At 38.7% G+C, this 16,878-nt stretch overlaps 2 protein-coding genes across 4 annotated transcripts in view; one reads left to right on the top strand and one right to left on the bottom strand.

The window, feature by feature from the left end:
• Positions 1-10,364, top strand: part of CFAP43 (cilia and flagella associated protein 43) — a 54,093-nt gene extending 43,729 nt beyond the window's left edge. For both annotated transcript variants that reach the window (XM_035134003.2, XM_060274723.1), the window contains 9 exons: positions 3,070-3,156; positions 4,656-4,744; positions 5,674-5,881; positions 6,595-6,707; positions 7,156-7,315; positions 7,641-7,805; positions 8,205-8,285; positions 9,315-9,468; positions 9,989-10,364. In XM_035134003.2, the coding sequence (XP_034989894.2) occupies positions 3,070-3,156; positions 4,656-4,744; positions 5,674-5,881; positions 6,595-6,707; positions 7,156-7,315; positions 7,641-7,805; positions 8,205-8,285; positions 9,315-9,468; positions 9,989-10,164 (1,233 nt within the window). In that variant the 3' untranslated portion in view covers positions 10,165-10,364. The remainder of the gene's footprint in view (positions 1-3,069; positions 3,157-4,655; positions 4,745-5,673; positions 5,882-6,594; positions 6,708-7,155; positions 7,316-7,640; positions 7,806-8,204; positions 8,286-9,314; positions 9,469-9,988) is intronic.
• Positions 10,365-10,539: 175 nt separating this feature from the next.
• SFR1 (SWI5 dependent homologous recombination repair protein 1) lies at positions 10,540-13,866 on the bottom strand. Of its 2 annotated transcripts, XM_035133490.2 has the most exons (4): positions 13,790-13,866; positions 13,187-13,308; positions 12,336-12,746; positions 10,540-11,333 (listed from the first exon to the last, which is right to left on the bottom strand). In XM_035133490.2, the coding sequence occupies exons 2-4, from the start codon at positions 13,286-13,288 to the stop codon at positions 11,142-11,144; spliced, it is 705 nt and encodes a 234-aa protein (XP_034989381.1). In that variant the 5' UTR covers positions 13,289-13,308; positions 13,790-13,866; the 3' UTR covers positions 10,540-11,141. The 2 variants fall into 2 exon arrangements, with proteins under 2 accessions (XP_034989381.1, XP_060130707.1); XM_060274724.1 differs by lacking the exon at positions 13,790-13,866 and having other exon boundaries at positions 13,187-13,776.
• Between the last annotated feature and the right edge of the window lie 3,012 nt (positions 13,867-16,878).

Below are 16,878 nucleotides of genomic sequence, written 5' to 3'. Positions count from 1 at the left end.
TGTTAACAGTTAACACTGTTAAAGATGAAGGCGCTAGTAAATGAGTTCTTCCAAAACAATCTGTCAGATGAGATGGAATTATCAACGATCTGCGACGCAAGCAAGGCCTATTTCAGGGGAATGTATATTCAGCAAAAAGGTAGAATGAAAAAGGAAAAGGCAGAAAAATTGGAAAAAATAAAGAAAGAGATTGAGATGAAAGAGGTTGAATTAGGGAAAAAACCAAAAGATATTAAATTAATAACACAGATAAAATTTTTACAAAATAATTTGAAACAATTGATGGATGAGGAAATAGAGAATAGAATTAAATGGGCCAAACAAAGAGTTTTTGAGTACGGTGGCAAAACAGGGAAGTCATTGGCTTGGCAACTCAAGACAAAACAAAGCGAAAGGTTAATTACATCAATAAAGGAAGGGGGAAAGAGATGGACTAATGTGGAGGATATTGAAAAATGTTTTGTTAAGTATTATATAAAATTATATAAGGGGAAAGATTTGAGTAAGAGCAAATTGGAAGAATATTTTAATAATCATAACGGGATTGGTATGAATATGGAAGAAAAAGAAATGTTAAACAAGTTGGTGTCGAGACAGGAAATAGAGGAGGCCATAGCCAAACTTAAATCAGGGAAATCGCCTTGAACAGACGGCCTTTCCGGCAAGCATTATAAGATCTTTAAAAATGAGTTGATAGAGGTGTACCAGAAATTAGCAAATGAGGTTCTTGGGAAGGGCAATACCTAAAACATGGCAAGAAACATTTATAACCTTAATCCCGAAAGAAAGAGGGGTGAAGGAAGATATGGGGAATTTTAGACCAATTTCCTTGTTGAATATTCATTATAAAATATTTGCGGAGATATTAGCAAATAGAATTAAAGGGTTATTGAACAGAGCGGTAGGATGTGAACAGCAAGGATTTTTGCCTAAAAGAGGAATGCAAAATAATATTAGAATTATTCTAAATTTATTAGAATATATTGATTGGAGTCCCAGTAAAAAAAGTAGCATTTGCATTCCTGGATGCTGAGAAAGCTTTCGATAAACTAAATTGGGAATTTATGAAGGGAGCGTTGAGAAAACTAGGGGTTGAAGGTAGATTTATGGAAGGAATTAATGCAATTTATAATAAGCAGGTGGCAAAATTGATCATTAATGGAAGGATTTCAGAGGAATTTGATATAACTAAAGGGACGCGTCTATCCCCGCTATTGTTTATTTGGTCCTTAGAATTCTTGATACGAGATATCAAGAATGATAAGGACTTCAAAGGAGTCAAGGTGGGAGGAAGGGAATATAGGATAAAGGCTTTCGCTGAGGATCTTGTAGTAGTGATGGAAGATCCAATAGAAACAATAAAGATTTTAGATAAGAAATTGGTAACTTAAGGGGGGGGGACGGACCAAAATAATGACCAAAAATATGAGGAAGGTGGATTTAGAAGAACTAGGCAAAATTAAGGATTGGGAAGTGACAAATAAAGTAAAATATTTAGGGATAATAATAACACCTAATAATGTAAATTTATTTGAGGATAATTATGCCAAAATATGGATTAAAATTAAGGAGGATCTGGATAGATGGAATGGACTCAATTTGACGTTTGCGGGAAGGATATCAGCGATCAAGATGATGGTCTTACCAAAAATTTTATTCCTATTTCAAATGCTTCCCATTAGAATCAAAAAAGAGACATTTGAGACATGGAGAAAGGATCTTAGTAGGTTTATTTGGCAAAGACCTAATAGAAAAAATAAATGGTGAATATGTATTAAAATTATACCATCAGGTGGAACAATTTTGCATGAGCTGGCTACAATATCATCAAGTGCAAAGCATTTTTAAGAAACATAAAATAATTGGCTCCCTGAATAGATCGAAATTGCAGGAATTATTAATTGAAAACCCCCAAAAATCATTAGCAAAAATTTATAAATTTCTATTAGAGTGGGATATGAAAGATGAGGAGGTAAAACATGTTATGATAAAATGGGCACAGGATGTGGGAAGAGTAATATATAGTAGCCAGTGGGACAGATTATGGAGGGTGGACATCAATTTTACAGCTTGTATGGGAATAAGGGAAAACATGTGGAAATTAGTATTCCGGTGGCATTTAACCCCGGTAAAATTAGCAAATATATATAAAAATGATATAGATAAATGCTGGAAATGTAATGAAAATGTAGGGCATTATTTCCACTGTTGGTGGAGCTGTAAAAGGGTTAGTAAGTTTTGGACAGAAGTTTATGAGAGCCTGAAAAATATGTTAAAATGGACATTAGAAAAGAAGCCAGAGATATTATTATTAAGCCTAATCCCTGAAAACACACTGACAGATAGAAGAAATATCCTATTGTACGCATGTGCTGTGGCCAGATTGTTGCTTGCTCAAAAATGGAAGGGAAACTAATTACCGACTATCCAAGATTGGCATATTAAATTGGTGGTTTATGAACCTAGCGAGATTAACAGCAATAGTTAGAAAAGTCCCTAAGAAAAAATGGAAAAAGGAATGGAAATATGTAGACGATTATCTTTGTAATGAGGGCATAAATTCCAGGTGGGTGATTTGCTTTGATTAAGTTCGCACAAGTTTATTGGATTTATTATGTATATAGGAAGAAATTGAGATATGAAATAAGGAATTTAATGTGCAAGGGGAAAGCATAGTTGATTTCATTTGTAAGTAGGGAACTGATATGGAGTTCTGGGAAGTTTATTGTGTTTTTATGTTTGTTTGTTATTTTCTTTTTTCCTTTTTTTTCTTTTTCTATTTTTTCTGTTTGTATTATAAGTTTTGTTAATTTTTTGCATTATAAGTTTGTTTAATTTTGTATAAATTGGATTTTGTATCTGCGTTGTGTTGTGTTGGTTTATGTTGATCTATATTGATTTTATGTTTGGTATTAAATAAATATACTTTTAATATTAAAAAAAAAGAATGTCTTGAGTTTCAAGGACAAGGGGCTATTTTTTTCTGGGAACGGTTGTATGTACATTATTGCTCACTTGACTTTTTCTGTTCCAAAAGTAATTTCAATCATACCTACTTTTTTGGTGTAGTTAATTTCTCATGAAGCAGTTAAGACATCCAGAGCAGAAGTGGACGCCTACAGAGAAGCCTATGACATCTTATTTGTTGAAGACAAAGTAAGAACCTTAAAACCAGACCTCCAAACTGTTCAGCTGAAGCTGTAAGATTAATACTCACAAACTGTTGAGATTACTTGGACTAAACTAATTTTACATTCAAGTAATCCAACTCAAGTTGTCAGTCACATGTAGATGTTCCATTCCTATGTAGAAATGGACTGTTTTATAAGCAGTACTAGTGTTTTGATACTAAACTGTCATTGTAATATTTTGTGAGTAAATGGAAATAAATATGCCTAGATATTTGTGAAAAAAATTCATGAACTAGGATCCAAATAGCTAGAGATTACATGGTCTTCTGAATGGTTTCCACCTGATATTTCTTCTTATTCTCTCCACCATTCTTTCCTTAAGACTTTATTTATTTATAAAGCACCACCAGTGTACATACCTCTGGTTACAGACACTTCAGGTTGCATCTTTTCGGGTTGCGCACCGTGTGAACCCGGAAGTACCCGAACGGGTTACTTCTAGGTTTCGGCGCTTGTGCATGCACAGAAGTGCTAAATCGCGCTTTGCGCAGAAGCACCGAATCGCAACCCGTGCGTGCAGGCGCGGCACTGCGGGTCGCAAATGCTGTGGGTTGCAAATGTGCCTCCCGCACAGATCACGTTCACAACCTGACCGTCCACTGTATTTGACATTCTAAAATGTGTAAGAGGACAGCTACCTATTTGTTTTTTGTTTGTTTTTAATTAAGCTTGCTGTTATAAAAATGAAATATGAGGGCAATGTTGGCCTGATATATATGAAATAAAGTGTCGAAATTATGCCTCTTCCCTACACTTTAACTGACTCATAACTGAGCTCAGGATTTGGGCACTGCTTCAGACTGATAGCAAGGTAAAGGTGAACAGTTAGCCTTGCTTTATGCCAGCCAGCACCTGGGCCTCAGGTTCCCCACATCTTGTTTATAGTGTATTGCAAAGCTGCCTTGGTGAATGTCTAGATTCTGTTAATAAAAGTATAAAGGTAAAGGGACCCCTGACCATTAGGTCCAGTCGTGACCGACTCTGGGGTTGCGGCGCTCATCTCGCGTTATTGGCCAAGGGAGCCGGTGTACAGCTTCCAGGTCATGTGGCCAGCTTGACAAAGCCGCTTCTGGCGAACCAGAGCAGTACACGGAAACACCGTTTACCTTCATGCTGTAGTGGTACCTATTTATCTACTTGCACTTTGATGTGCTTTTGAACTGCTAGGTTGGCAGGAGCAGGGACCGAGCAACAGGAGCTCACCCCGTTGCGGGGATTCGAACCGCCAACCTTCTGATTGGCAAGCCCTAGGCTCTGTGGTTTAACCCACAGCGCCACCCGTGTCCCTAATAACACTATATATTCTACTAAAAAGTCAGCTTCTGTACTTTGCAACTATATCTATGCAGGTTCTCAACTCCTTCAGTGTTTTCTGTAGATCTTTCTCAAGCAGGATGGTGCATACTAACACTGTTAACCTCAGTCCGGACTGACATAAGGTTGTGCTTTCCTCTTCACTGTTAGCTTATGGAACGTGGGTTTAGAAAGGAATTTTCAGATCTTCCCACTCATCAGATTGATCAGCTATTCAAACTCTACAAACGTCGACCAAGGTAAGTTTCCGTGTTGATCCCAACCTTTTCCTGGAGCTCTTTGTTTTTTGTTACAGTAGAAAGGAAAATACTTTTCCACGGGTAGCAGTTTTTATTAGAAACAGTATAAATTGCTTTAAAAACCAGCAAATAGAACAGGATAGCAATGAGGCCAGAACCATTATTATAAACGATCAGCTTACATTGTTCATCCTGGCAAACAAATAGTTCTTGCCTGAACTGGCACCTTTTTCCTTATTAAACTCTGTTCCTTGCAGTTTTTTCCACATTACAGCTTGCTCAACTAGTAAGACTTGAGAATCTGTGTAGCTCAGCAGTGGCTAACCTGTGACTCTGTAATATTTTCGGACTTCAACTCTTTCCAGTCCGTACAAGCATGGACAGTGGTTAGGGATTACCACTCCAGCAACTTGTTTTCAGTGGCATATTATTGTAGTTTTGAATAACTCTAAGGACCTCCTTGACTTCCCCTTTCAACTTTCCTTTTATCAGTCTCCTCATTTTGGGGAAGTTTCCTTTTTTGAAGTCAAAATGGGACTGCATTGGACTTTCTTGGTCATTGTCCACTTTCATCTATGTTAAATATGATAGGACCATGGACACTGTTCCCAGTTAGTTCAACACATACAATTTACTTCAAGTCCTGGGTGCCATTTACAATTAAGTCACTAAGCCTCAAACTATAAAGGTGAGCAATCCATACTGCCAACCCATTGCTCCATGGAAAGGAATGTAGGCTCTACTGCTGGTCAATATGTGGAACTGTAAAAGGAAGCAAGTAAACAAGAAGGTAGCCAGTAATACCTACAAACTTCGCAAAAGAAATACAGCTAGAAACAAAGTGATCTTAATGACAAGCATACTTATTCTGAATGCATAAGCAGCCTGTGGCAGAATCCTTATTTGTCTGCTCTGTTACATGGCGGAAGGGCTCTCAGGGTGAAGGTTCCAGTGGATTCTGCTAACCCCTATGGTGAACGGCCAGGCTCTGCAGAGGCTTTAAAGGCTGCACTTGCCCATTTAATGAAAGGCATTGACGAAATGGATGAACCTGAAAACAGACCTGAGGGTGTTGACCTTCCCAACTGGGAACGTTTCTGTGAAGCTCGGCGAGCCAAGGTGGAAAGTGAACAGATGGTAGGGAAAGTTATTTGTACTGTGCTTTGAAAAATATTTTCATAGTTGAACAACATTATGGTAATCTGATCTGAACTGAATGTTATACCAAGTGTCAGAGTTCCACAATACCCACCTGGTAGGAAATGTATGGACAGGATCTAAGTGATCCCACAAGGCAAAAAGCTCCCTTTTTATTCCTCTCTAGGCTTTGTATGCAGAGAATACATGTGCCAAGTCATCAGCATCACAACATCCTAAACACTCCAATAACAGGGTGAATAACAGTGGTTTAGTATGCTATGCTCTCAAGCTATATTACAAACACACACCACTTTTAGCCCACAGGCTCCCAAAGTAGTGAGCAGCATCGCAGTACAACAAAAGATACAATAAAGTACAATGAATCAATCATCACTCAACACTTAATCACAAGATAAGGGGATGAGGATAAAAAAACCTTCCCAAGCTAATGAGCACTCAGCAATCCTACACCCCCCACACTAGAAACCTAAACAGACTACAAGAGATACTAAACATGTTTGCCTCAGTTAGAGGAATTAAGTGATAGATACTCTTACCTCTGAAAGCATCCCGAAGTATTAAGTTTAAACCATCAAAAGGGTGCAAGATGCTTGCGGTTCTGCTAAAGAAATTGGATCATGAATTCTGATTCTTGGCAAAGGAAATGTTGAGTGGTAATGTGAACATGTTCTGCCACCCTGTTTGCTTAGGTGAAGCAAAAAGCACTGATACTTGCAGAAATGCAGACTTTCCTTCAGAAGAGGACTGAAGATGATGAGAGGCTACGGAATGACATTGAGCAGGTTTTTGCTGAGCTCAATCTGTAAGCTTGCTTTTTCTTTTTGTTTACTGATATTGTGGTATTACAGCTTTAACAAAGGAAAGCTACACTGCTGTCAATTCCACTGACTCCTATTGCTTAGTTTGCTTTAAAAAATATTCTATGTGAAGGCTAACTATGTAACTAATGCCACACCTAGCTTGGTCCTTGGAAGGGTTAATACTCATTTTTAGCTACTAAGGTTCATAAGGTGCTGTTATGATTAATTCCTCCTTTAAATTCATTTTCAGGCCCAGACTAACCAGTACGCCGAGTGCTTAGACTGCAATCTTACACCCATCTTGGAGTAAACACAGTTATTTCTGAGTAGACATGTATTGGCATATACATTTGGAATATTGCTGGGAGTATTCCAAATACATTTGCCATAATGTGATTTAGAACTATATATACCAGTTACTGAAAAAGTTTTTTTCCTTTGCAATTGTAGGCTTCGAGATCAGAAGATGACATTTCAGCTAGATCTGATGGTCCAGTTTCTTTTAAAGCAAGGACAAGTAGAACTAGATGGTACCAATTTAATACCAGATTACACAGATGCTATTCTTATCAGCAGGACCATAATTGAAGAGCTGAACAGCGTAATCCGGGTAACTGGTCTTGTTTCAAAACTGAGTCTGTACAGATTTGCACTGAAATTCTAAATGGTGTATGCTGCACCCATGTAGTGTAAATGATCTCTGTGCTTTTCCCATCTTGTAGCCATTAATAGGGTAAGCCTTAATAGTGGCCGAGTGACTCAAAAGCCAACACATTTAATAAATGCACAAAAAGGACCCTTCATTGGAATGTGGCTGCAGTTTCTGTTTTCTCTCATTACATCTGGGATTTTAGAATTCCCTTCGGTAAGTTCTTTCTGAAGTAAACAATAAAGCTATATACAGAGTTAATTTCTCTCCCACCCCTCACCCCCAGGCTCAAGGAGAAAAGAAAGTTGCCAGCATGGTGGAAAGCAAAGATTTCCGTAAAGGGATATTCCAGCTGGAATGGGAGCATAAAAAAATGCAGATGCAAGTGGAAGATCTGAACCAAAAGGCTCGAGATATTCAAAAGCTGAATGTTACCAAACATCATCAGATTGTAAGTTATTGCTCCACTGATTTTACTATAAATTGAACCAACTGTATGTTTCAGGAAAGTGATTTTTATTCAGTTGTTTATCACTCTTCATTAATTGGTGCATCTAAGAGTTCTACTCTATATGAAGTATGGTGTTACTCCAGTGACATCTTACCCCAGGAATGGTGTTTGTGACTGGTATTTTGTGCATGTTCATCAGTACTTCATAACTTTAGTATTGGCATGCTACCTAAGTAAGAACTACTTTGTATGAGAAACCAAAAGATTTGGGCAGTACGCACAGTCGTAACATACTATTGAAGAATACTTACAGAGGGATTCAGTTTGCATTGGGGAGCAATGTTTAATGTCTGGCACTTCAACTCTGTTAGCTTGATTTCTCTCTGCTTTTAATCCCAGTTCTTAAATGCATTAAACTATGACAGCCGAATGAATCATGAAGTCTCAGTAATGGAAGGAACACTAAATTTTCTAGATAAGGTAAGCTCCCTTTGGAAATATTGAGTGTATGGAGTGTCCTGCCTATTTGACACACCCACCTTTAGCTCAAAAGTATAAAAGCACTCTCACCATCCTTAGTTTTGGCACTACTTCCTTCTGGGTTTTGGCTAATGCCATTATGAAATAAATCCAATTTGCTTCCTTCTCTATTCTCGTCTTCACTTTTCACCATACTGACAGCTTTCTCTTCTCCTTCAGTGTACAATCACCACCACCACCCAAAAAATCTGCCCTGTCTCCTATTACTATGTGCAGTGCTGGGCATATGTTGTCCAATTGTAAAAGGATTTTCTCATGCTTTCTTCTCCAACTGCTGTATACACCTACACAGCTTTCTCTCTTCCAATTTATTTGTGTGGTATCACTTTGTGTTATACCACTATTTTTTATTAATAAATATAAAAAAATTCATCAAGATTTCAGAACAGCTTACAACAATTATATATACAATAAAACTTGTGTTTACAGTTTTCTTCATCCCCAAACTATTAAAGGGCTGCAATTCTTTCAACACTTCCATGGTAGCTATCCTCACTGGCTCCAGTAAGATTTGCTCCAGTAAGGGCATATAGGATAGGATGAATCATCTTCAATACTGAACATACATATTTCAGTTAAGTCTGTTAAAATGTGTGGGACTTAACAGGCTTTTACACAAACAATTTAGAATCCTGATCTTCCAGTTCTAAATGTTTCCCCCACTTCACCATCTTCTTATATTCCTGCTTTTCATGTGGAACTTTAAAAAATCAGGAAGCAGGAAAGTTTTTGTGAATTTCTTTAATTTTTGTGTTAAGTTTCATGCTATCAATATTGGATGTGTTTTAATGATAGTATTATTGTTGCTGTTTTATGCAATATATGAATGCAATTTACTTTGAGCTCTTATGTTAGTATGCTAAATACCCAAATCTGTTTTACCAAGGAAATAAAACTTGTTTTAGCAACTTTTCACTTAGCAGTTCTCAAGCAACTTGTATGTATGTTTGCTTATTTTCAAATGACCAGGTTCACAGGAAAAATGTACAACAATGTGAGACTGTCATGAAAGAGCTGGAGAGGCTAATCAGTGTGAAAGACATAGCAAACCGAAAACTTAGCAAGGAATTACAAGAAATGCTTGTAACTGTGTCAGAAAGGCGGCACATTAATGAGGCTACCGGTGAGTCACATTTGAAGGATTACCAGGTTATTTGATGTATTCTGATACAAAGTTTAATCCACTGTTCATATCATTTTTCTCTCCTGAACTTCATCCTACAACACTCATACCAGTGTATGTTATTAAGAGCATACAAATCAATCTTAGAATGGTGGAAAAGTAACCTGTGAATCAGGAGTGTGAGACAAGATCTTAAAGGCATCACTAATTGCCATGACACTGATAAACTGTGCCCCAATTTTTCCCAAGATTATTTTGGGTTACTTCTGTGAGGGGGGTAGTAGATTACACTACTCAATACAGCCAACTCTTGATATTCATCAGGATGCAAAGGAAATGTTTTATCAAATGCAAAACTGGAGCTAGTTCATGTTTCCATCAGCAGAATGAGAACTGTTGCAATGTTGTTCTCACAATGCTCCCCTTTAAACATATGAAGAAAGCAAATCATATGGATCAGTTTGTCAATCTGCTGCACATTCTATATGACCAGACACATTCTATTTATTTATTTTTACAGACTCAGAGCTGCTTAACCAAAGGATTTCCAAAGAGCATTATGAGGACATTGTTCAGAGACAGCAGCTTGTGGATCTTGCAAAAGCACAGGCACAGGAGTTGTCAGTCCTTCAAGCTGAAGTGGAGAGGCTGAGAATGAGAACATTCCCAGCTTTCTTTGATGTGCAAGAGTTTTAGCAAGGTGATTTGTCCACAACTAGAAGCAAAAAATTTCTCTCGTGTTAAATAAAAAAGTGGGTTTTTCCCAAGTACATTTAAGATAGCTTTAGATATTACATTGCAACTCACTCATTTTGATTATCAAAAGACATATTATTCACTATGTACCGTATTTTACAATGGAATAATAATAATAAAAAAACTATATTTTATTGTGCTTGGTGGTGGTGAAACCTTGAGGCTTGCCAGGATTCAAAGACAGTTGTCTAAAGCACAATACAAGCAGTGAGCCAAAGGTTGTGCAGTGGAGATATGAACTTTAAATATAGAAGAGTGTGAAAGAAGTAGGACTGAGTGAAAACTTCAGCTAAGATGCAGGAAAAGCACCACCTGTAGAATGGAAAGTGGATTGGCAAAATTATAGGAAAGGAGGAGCAGAGGGTTAGGAAGTTATAAACCACAACAGGGCTACTGGACTTTTAAAATTGCAGCAGTGTAAGTGTGGCAGTTGTCTTCTATTCTAACAGCAGCTTTAAGACCTAAAGCAGGGGTAGGCAACCTAGGGCCCATGGGCCAGATGCGGCCCAGTCGCCTTCTCAATGCAGCCCACGGACGGTCCGGGAATCAGTATGTTTTGACATGAGTAGAATGTGTCCTTTTATTTAAAATGCATCTCTGGGTTATTTGTGGGGCATAGGACTTCGTTCATTTCCCAAAAAAAATATAGTCCGGCCCACCACATGGTCTGGGGGATGAAAAAGGTTGGAAAAGGTTGCTGACCCCTGACCTAAAGGGACATTGAGAATCAAGGATAATGGGTTGGGGGCTGAGTTTCACATACTGATTGAACTGATCAGGTACTTTTTGCAGCAGTCTTTTAATATTTAAAAGATTCAAGGATTCACAACAGTTCAGCAATGCAGCTCAAAAACCAAATTTAAATTTTGAAAATATTTATCTTCTGATGTGTTAAGAATGAAATAGAAACACCCGTATCATGCATCTGTAAAGTCTTCTTCTGTTCTAATGTAATGTAACAGTTTATCATCTAATCCAAAATTGTCTATCAGTTGAGTGAGACTTAATTTCCTGCTATCTGTAGACAAGGATGACTGTAGCTCATATAGCATTGCTTGGGAACTGCACCGCCATTTTGATATTAGGGACCGCAACTCTGTTGGGTTATTCTGAAAGAGGAAAAGACAAAAAAGCTGAAGTTGTTTGGTAATATCACAGTATTGATTTAACAAACAAGCATACATCACGTTTGTCAAGTTCTCTCCCTTTTCCAAACCTGCAATATTTGAAAACTTAAGTGCTAGACCTCCCAACAATTCTTAAAACAAACACAAAACATTAAAAGATTATAGTGGAAAATTTACCTAAAAGAATGGCATTTAAAACTTGTGTTTTATCAATCTTTGGTATCTGGTTACTTTCCATATTGGACATTAGCCTCATTCTGCAGCATTTGTTTGAAAAACTGCTTCCTGTTTACACAGAACCATCAATGTACATAGAGGGCATTACTTGTTCTGTCAGCACAAGTACTTTTCACTGTGCAACTGAATCTCCCTTCCCATGCCCCTAAATCTCTTCTGGGTTCTCCCCCAACCCACTGGAGCAGATCTGGGGAAGGCACTTGAGGGTAAAGAAGGGGGGAGGGGGAATTCTATTACACAGAATGAAATCCTTAGGCTAGCAGAAAAAGTGCTATGGATACTGCGCAGAACTGAATCACTGAAGGCAATTGGCTTAAGTGTCCATTGATTTCAATGAGTCCACTCCAAGTATGATTAACATTAAATTATCACCTCCATAATTTTACAGAGCTAAAATGAGATATAATTTCTATTCAGGATAAGTCACAAATGAACAAAGACAGCAGGAGAGACACAAGGAATAAACAAGACTTGCACATAAGTGCATTTTTTTTGTATCAGCATCCTGTGTCTACAGTAAGTCATTTCTATGGTTGACGATAGCTATAGTGCACAATGCCAGATGGGAGCAGCATTTGGGTTAATGTAGAACTTCACTTAATTACAGAACTAGAATTAAAATAGAACTAAGGAAATATTGGAACACACATTTCCTTGCAGTACTTATTTCTAAAAGCTCTCAATAGGGCTAAAACAAAACGAACATTTTCAAGTAATTACATTTTCAAGAACATTTTAGCGTCTCACCTTTGATCTGTACATTTTGACGAGTTTAAGTCTTCGAAGAAATTCCTCCTTTTCCTGAATCTTCTTTGCTAACCTTCTCTTTTCATCCAATAGTTCCTGTTGTCCGCAATTTGTTTCTGACCGAACTTCTGGAGAGCTTTGTGTAGCTTCACTACATCCAGTATATTTCAATACACAGAGCTCTCTCTCTTGCAAAGCACTTTTCAAACACATGGTGGCATCAGGAACTTTTTCTGAATGTTCACCCTCATTTTGTGACTTAGAACATGTCTCTCCTTTAGATAAAGCCCTTCCTTCACAAGGACTACCATTGTTCTCATCGTCTATTTTAAGACGCTTTGCAACAGTGAAAACTGAATGAAAGGACCGTCTTGCTTTCTTCAATCGTTCTCTTAGAGTTGCACTCATTGGCTAGAGTGAATGTTGTATGGGAGTAGTAAGAACGAATAAGTTTTTTGTTAATAACAATGGTATATGGAAACAAAAAACAAGCTACCTGCATGAACCAATTTTTGTTGCTTTATATATGCATGCATATACATATAACAGGCAAAAACAACACCCAAATGTTATCTATTATACCAAGCTTCCTCAAACTCTGTCCTCCAGATGATTTGAGACTACGAGTCCCATCATCCCTGAGCACTGGTCCTGCTAGCTAGGGATCATGGGAGTTGTAGGCAAAAAACATCTTTGAGGGGTGAGTTTGGGGTGAGTTTCTTACTTTAAGCTTGGGGTCAAATTTTGTACCAAGATTTCTTTATCTCATTTGCAGAAATCTCCAAAGATTCAGTGACATAACACCAGTTTAGGAGCAGCTAGGAGGGAGAGACATAATAAAAGCTACACACCTGTTTCCCTGAGCTGCTGCTGCTGCTACTCTGAGCAGATGTCTCGCAGTTCTTTGGAGTGGAGCATAACAGTGTAGATTTGTTTAATACAGGCGTTTCCATTTTCAAAATGCACTCAGTTGCTGGGGATAGAAAGAAACTCAGAAGGCAGGCCTCATTTGTACATTTAAGACACCATCGTTTTTATTCCAGTCAGCCTACAATTTCTCAAAATTGGAAAACCAGGGTTAACTCAGTTTCTGAGCAACTGGGAGATATGCCAATAGCAGCTTTAATATTAAAACCTTCAATTAATTATTATTATTATGAAAGGACTCCCAGCTTCCTCAATGGCCGTTTGCCTTTGCTGGGCGGAGAGCAGTCTGACTACTGACTCCCAGAACTGACGCGAACCGTCGACTCGTCAATTGATAGCGAAACTGCCCACCGAAAACCCGCGCGCCGTCCTGGGCATCGGGGATTCCCGGTTCCGCGCAGGCGCGTCCGGTGAGAAGGAGCGAATGGGTGGGGTGGGTCTCCTCGTGGATTCGAGCGGGTAGGAACTGGAACGCGGACGGTTATGCTCCTCTGCCCCGCCCATGCGCAGGCACACCAACTCCTTACCTCAGAGATGATAACGTCGAGGCCGAAGAGCGGAAGAGAGGGAAAACACATCCGCTCAAAAACTCCCGCTCTGAGGGAAGCGGAGGAACCAGCAGACGATGGCAAATCTCGTCTCGCGATCTCCCGGTCCCTGCGCTCTCCTCTCAGAAAGGGGGCGGGCCGGTGTGGGGCGGAATCGCCGCCTTTTATCAAGGGGAGCTGAGCAGGAAACTCCTTTCTGTGCAGGCTTACTCGGAGGAAAGTTCTAAGGGGTTCAGTGGGGCTTACTCCCAGGAAAGTGACTGTTGGGTTACAGCGTTTCGAAGTTAAAACTCGCTTGAAACCGGCCGGGATTCCTTCTGAAGTAAACATGCGAGGGACGGCGCTGGAAGGAAATCACCTCAGAAATTAAATACGGTGTTCTATTTTTTGTTTGTAATTCGCTGGATTTTCTACAGAAAATATGAATCTGGAATAAACGGGGGGGGGGGGCGGACGCGGACTGCCAAAAGTGTCGTTTGGATGTTGCGAAAAACTTGTATGCTTGACACACACGCACACACAACATTAAGAATCTGTCTTCTTCCCACCCTCCAGTGTTGGTTGGGTAAATTGTCCTTTTTGGAAACGTTATAACACCACAATGTTTTTTATGCAAGAACAAAGGCGAGTAGGCACAAGGATGTATAAAGTCACTGATTTGCAGGGAACAAATGAATAAGGAGGTGCTTGTTATGTGCACATGCTCCTTGTGGGAAGGATGCAGCTGTGATTTTGTCAAAAACAGCCGAACCCAATTTTTCCTATCTTAAGGAATTGCCTAAGAGAGTCAAGACATGAAGGTGTTTACATTTTATTTCAGTATTATTATTTTGAACAATGTAGAATAGGAAAAAAGGGCTTTAAGAACTGGTGAGGGCTGCTTTAGGAGACTATTTGCCTTAAAAGTGAGGTAAAAATAAAACTGGAACAACAGTTTTATTGTGCACTTAACTTTATTGCTTGTTCACTAAAAAAAAAGTAGGAGCAAGATAATTTACCTTTTCTAGATACTTGTATGGTGCTAAATGAATTCGAGCAGCAGTACTGTGAATATTTACCTGAAATGTGAAATTATGTGAGATTTACTTCAGAGTAAACCAGTGTTAGAAACTGAAATATGGCAGCTAGGAGCTAAATGGCACCTTAAATCTCTTTTTTATAACAAGAATACAAAGCTGAAAATGAATGAACTGCAAATAAAATCTTATATTCATTTTTACATGGTCTAGTCCTCATCTGAAGACACAAACAAACAAAAAGCTATACTTCCCATGCCTCCCCCCCCCCTAATATTCTAATGAGGGTCCCTTCTCCAGTCCTCACAGAGTGGCTGGAAGTGGGAAGGCAGAAAAAAGTCATTCAGTGACAGTTTTAATCTAAAATATTAGGCTCAGTACTGCTTCCAGAGCTCAGCAACTGCTTGCATTAATGAAATTCCCTGTCGCAAAATGCGCCTAGAACAATGGGAGTTTCAAACACGAGTTAACAGCCTACAGTGAGGGATGGTCATTCTTGAAATTGTTACTCAACATCAACATGAGTGAGTCACTCTCCAACATCATGCCACTTTAATGGGACAGGAATTCATTACCAAACCTGTCTGTAACATGTTTATTGCGTTATATAAGCAGCATCTTATTGATCAATTAAGCTTTTATTTCAACAGCAGGGTTCACATTGCACAATCCATTCTATATTCTGTGGAGAGCACTTATAATAGTACATACAGTACTTGTGCTAATACAGTATTTGACATAAGTAGTGAACACTAGAGTTGGGGCAGGGGGTGTTCAAGTTGACCTCTCCAATTGCTTCCCTAAGTCATTTGTCATATATTGTATAGTTAAGTTCAACCTATTACCAGGCAGGAAATCTAGAACCTTCCCGTAAAATCCTGATGATGCCATTGCTACTCACCCTACTTAGGAAATACATCTCAGTTTTCATCTCAGAGATTTTCTACATTATATTGTTGATGTAGCTGAAAGCCAAACAGTTATGATTTACCCTGACAGACAAAGGACACTATACAGTCATGTTTCTATAGCCTGGAGCATTAAGGTGGAGAAGCTTATGCAGTTACCTGGTGTTACAGAATTTCCTTAGCCATTCCCATTCCAGTATGGGCTTACAGTATATGGCTGTGGTTTTGCTAGTTTAATAACACTTGCTATTTGAGCATTTTCTTATTTGTAAATTGCTATGCAACCTGGGCCACAGTCATGAATATGCTGTAGCATAGATCACTTTGATCAGTGGTCATTTCCTGTCCCACCCTTGGCTCTTAGCCATGTGGTGTGGGTGTGTGCCTCTCCTATTATGGTGTGGAAGTGAAGATGTAATCTACCTCTCCCTATGCTAACAGAAATTGCATGGCGGCAGCGGGAGGCCCCATTAGCTAAAGTGGTACCTCAGGTTAAGAACAGTTTTAGGTTAACAACGGACCTCCAGAACGAATTAAGTTCTTAACCTGAGGTACCACTGTAATGAAAGCCTGGATGCTGTTTCAATGGGAGTGTCTGGAGATTTTTATCTAACAATGCAAAGGGAAATGTATGAAGCTCAAAGTCCCCATTAATCTAGTTTGCTAGCAGGACAGCTCAGAAGAAACTTGGGGTTGTATCCATTGCCTCCCCAATTTTTTGCAGATGCAGACAGTATTTAAAGCAGGATCATGAACAACTGTCCTGATTACATTATGAATACAAATTGTTATGAATGCACAATAAAAGGGATGTCAAGGGGGACTTGAGGGTGTTTGTGTCATCACTAGTGACTGTTGTGAAATAATCGCCGTGTTAATTTTGCATACTTTTAGAATAAACTTTATTATTATTTTTAGTTTAAAAAATTGCCAAGCGTCAAGTGTTATCTTCCAGGACAAATGCATGTACAGGTGTCAAATCTTAGACAGAGTCATCCACAGGGCATCAAACAGACTTGGAAAATCTTTTACATAGCAGATTATTTTACATATATTTAATTGCATGTATTAAAGCTTTCATTTAATGGTCACAGGCTCTTACAGAGGGATGCAGCTATCCCTCTGACCAGTGCCACCTAATAAG

Source organism: Zootoca vivipara, chromosome 5 (assembly GCF_963506605.1).
Source record: "Zootoca vivipara chromosome 5, rZooViv1.1, whole genome shotgun sequence".
Taxonomy (NCBI): Eukaryota; Metazoa; Chordata; class Lepidosauria; order Squamata; family Lacertidae; genus Zootoca; species Zootoca vivipara.
This window is presented reverse-complemented; position numbering and strand designations above follow the sequence as displayed.

Bases quoted from the DNA above. Each gene is read 5' to 3' on its own strand.
- SFR1 (XM_035133490.2), bottom strand. From the start codon at position 13,288: ATGGAAACGCCTGTATTAAACAAATCTACACTGTTATGCTCCACTCCA. The intron at 12,747-13,186 runs GTGTGTAGCTTT...CATTCACTCTAG, and splicing joins GCAGCAGCTCAGGGAAACAG to CCAATGAGTGCAACTCTAAG. The intron at 11,334-12,335 runs GTGAGACGCTAA...TTCCTCTTTCAG, and splicing joins TCAAAATGTACAGATCAAAG to AATAACCCAACAGAGTTGCG.